The sequence below is a fragment of the Scyliorhinus canicula genome, chromosome 6 (genome assembly GCF_902713615.1).
Source record: "Scyliorhinus canicula chromosome 6, sScyCan1.1, whole genome shotgun sequence".
In the NCBI taxonomy this organism is placed as follows: Eukaryota; Metazoa; Chordata; class Chondrichthyes; order Carcharhiniformes; family Scyliorhinidae; genus Scyliorhinus; species Scyliorhinus canicula.
This window is the reverse complement of record NC_052151.1, coordinates 222234046-222239589: the sequence shown is the minus strand read 5'-3', so window position 1 is coordinate 222239589 and position 5544 is coordinate 222234046. Positions and strand designations below refer to the sequence as shown.

Sequence of the window (5544 nt, the reverse complement as noted above, 5' to 3'; positions counted from 1 at the left end):
GTGTTGGCCTTTATTGGTAGAGGGATTGAGTTCCGGAGCCATGAGGTCATGTTGCAGTTGTACAAAACTCTTGTACGGCCGCATTTGGAGTATTGCGCACAGTTCTGGTCGCCTCATTATAGGAAGGACGTGGAAGCTTTGGAATGGGTGCAGAGGAGATTTACTAGGATGTTGCCTGGTATGGAGGGAAAATCTTATGAGGAAAGGCTGATGGACTTGAGGTTGTTTTCGTTAGAGAGAAGAAGGTTAAGAGGTGACTTTAAAATCCCACCATACTTGAAGGATGATATGTGGCTTTAAATGGGTCAGTTTATGACTGAGCTGTTCTTTATTCCAGCAGTGACAACGTAATGCTGAAAGCAAGGACGGTGGATTTACATGCATGGGAATGGAGACTTAAATTGGATTGGATTGGATTTGTTTATTGTCACGTGTACCGAGGTACAGTGAAAAGTATTTTTCTGCAAGCAGCTCAACAGATCATTCAGTACATGGGAAGAAAAGGGAATTGAACAGAATTCAAGAAAATACATGAGAATACATAATAGGGCAACACAAGATATACAATGTAACTACATAAGCATTGGCATCGGATGAAGCAGACAGGGTGTAGTGTTAATGAGGACAGTCCATAAAAGGGTCATTTAGGAGTCTGGTGACAGTGGGGAAGAAGCTGTTTTTGAGTCTGTTCGTCCGTGTTCTCAGACCTGAATCTCCTGCCCGATGGAAGAAGTTGGAAAAGTGAGTAAGCCGGGTGGGAGGGATCCTTGATTATGCTGCCTGCTTTCCCCCGGCAGCGGGAGGTGTAGATGGAATCAATGGATGGGAGGCAGGTTCGTGTGATGGACTGGGCGGTATTCACGACTCTCTGAAGTTCCTTGCGGTCCTGGGCCGAGCAGTTGCCATACCAGGCTGTGATGCAGCCCGAGAGGATGCTCTCTATAGTGCATCTGTAAAAGTTGGTAAGGGTTAATGTGGACATGCCAAATTTCCTTAGTTTCCTGAGGAAGTAAAGGCGCTGTTGTGCTTTCTTGGTGATAGCGTCGACATGAGTGGACCAGGATAGATTTTTGGTGATGTGCACCCCTAGGAATTTGAAACTGCTCACCATCTCTACCTCGGCTCCGTTGATGCTGACAGGGGTGTGTACAGTACTATGCTTCCTGAAGTCGATGACCAGCTCTTTAGTTTTGCTGGCATTAAGGGAGAGATTGTTGTCGTTGCACCACTCCACTAAGTTCTCTATCTCCCTCCTGTATTCAGACTCGTCGTTGTTTGAGATCCGGCCCACTATGGTCGTATCGTCAGCAAACTTGTAGATGGAGTTGGAACCAAGTTTTGCCATGCAGTCGTGTGTGTACAGGGAGTAGAGTAGGGGGCTAAGTACGCAGCCTTGCGGGGCACCAGTGTTGAGGACTATTGTGGAGGAGGTGTTGGTGTTCATTCTTACTGACTGTGGTCTGTTGGTCAGAAAGTCAAGGATCCAGTTGCAGAGTGGAGAGCCAAGTCCTTGGTTTTGGAGCTTTGATATGAGCTTGGCTGGGATTATGGTGTTGAAGGCGGAGCTGTAGTCAATAAATAAGAGTCTGATGTAGGAGTCCTTGTTTTCGAGATGCTCTGGGGATGAGTGTAGGGCCAGGGAAATGGCGTCTGATGTGGACCGGTTGCGACGGTATGCGAATTGAAGTGGGTCAAGGTGTTCCGGGAGTATGGAGGTGATGCGCTTCATGATCAGCCTCTCAAAGCACTTCATTACAACTGACGTCAGGGCCACCGGGCGGTAGTCATTGAGGCACGTTGCCTGGTTCTTCTTTGGTACCGGTATGATGGTGGTCTTCTTGAAGCAGGTGGGGACCTCGGAGTGGAGTAGGGATAGGTTAAAGATGTCTGTGAAAACCTCTGCCAGCTGGTCCGCACAGGTTCTGAGTGCACAACCAGGGATCCCGTCCGGGCCCATCGCCTTCCGTGGGTTCACTTTCAGGAAGGCCGATCTGACTTCGGAAACTGTGATGGTGGGTATGGGTGAATTATGGGTTGCTGGGGCACTCGATAGCGTGTTGTTGGTTACCTGCTCAAACCGAGCATAGAATGCGTTAAGTTCATCAGGGAGGGGTGCACTGCTGCCAGAGATACTGCTCGGCTTCGCTTTGTAGCCCGTTATGTTGCTTGTCCAGGACAAGCAAACATGCTAAAGAATTCACTCACTATGTATTCATATCTGAGAATTTATAATTCTGGGGGCTGATGGGGTATCTCCATTTTGTGACTGGCTCTGGGACATGTGATGTGTTGGCAAAAGCAGATCGCCCCGTCAGTGCTCAATAATGTGTCAGGATATCGTCCAAAACAACAAAATCATCAATTGATCGCAGGCAAACTCTACATCCTTGTCTCTATCTGGCGAAGAAAAATACTTGCGTTTTGCGCTAATGCCCAGCCCTCAATATGTGTATCAGATGGAAAATATATTACAGCAGTAATTTGTATTTTTGTCCGTTCTGTTTCGTGAGCTTAATTTACTGGCAATTGTGATCCTTTTCATGAAGATTGCTGCATGGTGACTGTGTGTATTAAAAGCAGGTCTACTAACATTATCAACGAATTATACTGAAGTGTATGAATTAATTTTCATTCCCAGTGCTAATTCTGTACATTGGTCATGCCTATAGAGTTCTCAGGGCCGCTTTATCCTTTGATCGATTTGCTGCCTTTCTGTCCCCATGTCCTCCTCACAGTATACTTTCCTCCTTGTCTTTGTGTCAGAACATTTTACCACTACACTTTTGTTGAAGCGAATAATATAATTTATGTGTATTGGAAACTGGTTGAGATGCTGGGATAGATTCCTGCGGCACATCCCTCTTTCCATCATTCCGGGAAAACATGCCTCACCAATGCCGACTCAATGATCCAGTTAGCGAGCAATTCATCTATCCGTGATAATACGTTACCCTAGACAACATGATTTTTATTACCACAATAAACTTCGATGTGGTACTTTATGAAACGTTTTCAGGAAATAGAACTCTGCATTAACTGGCACAACCTCAGCTACAGATATCGCCACAGCTGAAATAAACCCAAGTACATTGGGTAAATATTATTCCCATTCCTCAAAACCACATTGACTGTATAATTACTTTGATTTCATCTAAGTTATCAACTATAATATTTCATTAAACTTTCTGACATGACAATGCTGCGCCAACTGATCTTAATTTATTTTTTAAATATAAATTTAAAGTACCCAATTCATTTTATTTCCAATTAAGGGGCAATTCAGCAAGGCAAATCCACCTACCCTGCATATCTTTGGGCTGTGGGGGTGAGACCCGGGCAGACACGGGGAGAATGTGCAAATTCAACATATAGAGTGACCCAGGGCCGGGCTCGAATCCGAGTCCGTGTCCTGTGAGGCAGCTGTGCTAACCACTGTACCACCGTGCCACCCCTGACTGATCTATTTTTCTGGCGTTTTGTCCCCTTCCATTTTTTATTAACGGAGCTGCATTTCACATTTTCCAACCTCACTTACTATTAATAGAAAATAGACTTTTGGAAAAGTGAAACTGGTACATCAAATGTCTCACTATCGACACCTTTCAAGAGCTTACGGTAAAGTTAATCATGCCCCTTGTGTTTATCAATTCGCAGGTCCAACGATTTTCTCAACAGCACTTCCCCTGTAATTGTATTTTCCCCGCATTCCTCCTTCCGGTTCATGATAAACACCTATTTCTGTGATGTTACTTGTATCCTCTATAGCCAAGGAAGATTCAAAACACCCGTTGATTTCACCTTCCATCGCCTTAGTTTCCATTATTAATACCGCAGTCACAATTTCTATAGTTTCAATGGTCAATTTATTAATACACTTCTTATTGAATTATCGAGATAAATTCTGGCTCACCATCTTTATATTCTAAGCTAGCTCTCTCTGTCTTTATCTATTACGCTGATTGCTCCCTCGTTATTAGTCTTTATATCATTCCATCTTGTTCATAATATTCTCTAAAAACTACAATACATGTTTTCACAATTATATGTATTTTCCTTTAGGTTTGATACTGTTTTAAAGTAGTTTCATTAACGATGGATCGTTCCCTGAGAATTTCTGTTAATCTGTGGATTGTATTTATTCTGTGTATTCCTTCTGTTACAGTTAATTTACTGGCGATTGTGATCTTGACCCGCGGAAAGTGTGGCCTCTCCACCTGCACCACTTGCTACCTCGTGGCCATGGCAACGGCTGATCTGCTGGTCATTATTACTGAGGTCCTCCTGACGAGGGTAAGATATTATTATTTCCCAAGGTCTTTCCTGGACATCACCCATGTGTGTAGAATTAACACATTCCTTCGCCGTGCATCCACAGACTGCTCTGTCTGGTTCACCGTCGCTTTCTCCTTTGATCGATGTGTAGCCATTTGCTGCCTGAAGCTGAGCAGGAAATATTGCACTGGGAAAACTGCGGCTGTGGTTCTGTCAACAACCGGCACTCTGCTTTGTTTAAAGAATATCCCGTTCTACTTTACGCAGGAACCTGTGGAGGTAATCAACAATGTACCATGGGGGTGCACTATAAAACCAAACTATTTTACTAACCCCATATGGATAGGATATGACTGGTTTGACGTCGTTTTAATCCCATTTCTGCCATTTGCTTTAATCCTGTTGCTTAACGCTTTGACAGTGAAGCACATTATAGTGGCCAGTCATGTCCGCAAGAGACTTCGGGGTCAGACTAAGGGAGAGAATCAGAGTGATCCGGAGATGGAGAGCAGAAAGAAATCTGTGATTCTACTCATCAGCATATCCGGCAGCTTCATTCTCCTGTGGTTGGTGTATGTTATAAATTTCTTTTATTATAGTATTACAGCATCAAATTTCATGGGATACCATAGCGCTATGTATATCTTCAGTCAAGTTGGATATATGCTGGTCAATTTAAGTTGCTGCACAAACACCTTTATTTATGGGGTGACTCAATCAATGTTCAGAGAGCAGGTCAAGAAGGCTTTGAAATATCCGATTACATCAATATTTCACTTCATGAATAAGTAAATAAACTGAGAAGAGGCCGGAGGCATCTTCTGTTATTTCCTGTCTATAAATATCATATTGATTCAAAATCTCCCAATCAACGCAACAAAAAGGCCGTGCATAAAAGATCATGGGGTGCGGGAGAGGACCCAAAACAGGATCTGTCCTGGATGGATTTGAATATCAAGCAGATCACACTGTGTATGAATTAAGATTCAGCCAATCAGGGAACTTTGCCCCCTGATGAAAGGTTGTCTCAGCCAATCAGAAGTTCGTGTTGTGCCTCCCAGCTCTTCAATAATCAGTAAATTCAATCGTCTGACTGACATCCACATTGGCAAATAAGCAAGCGACCTCCGGCGACACAAATTGACTCCAACCAATCAGTGGCATCGTCATTGTCCGTCCTTCATCATTGGTGAAGAAGACCATCTTCATCTATCAAGCAGTGGTTGAGGTGCAAAGGTGATTGATAACTCCTTCGTTAGCACAACACGTTCT

At 43.8% G+C, this 5544-nt stretch overlaps 1 protein-coding gene across 1 annotated transcript; it reads left to right on the top strand.

The window, feature by feature from the left end:
• The first annotated feature begins 4092 nt into the window (after positions 1–4092).
• On the top strand, positions 4093–5064 carry LOC119968045 (probable G-protein coupled receptor 139). Its single transcript, XM_038801143.1, has one exon. The coding sequence runs from the start codon at positions 4093–4095 to the stop codon at positions 5062–5064; it is 972 nt and encodes a 323-aa protein (XP_038657071.1).
• Positions 5065–5544: the final 480 nt, after the last annotated feature.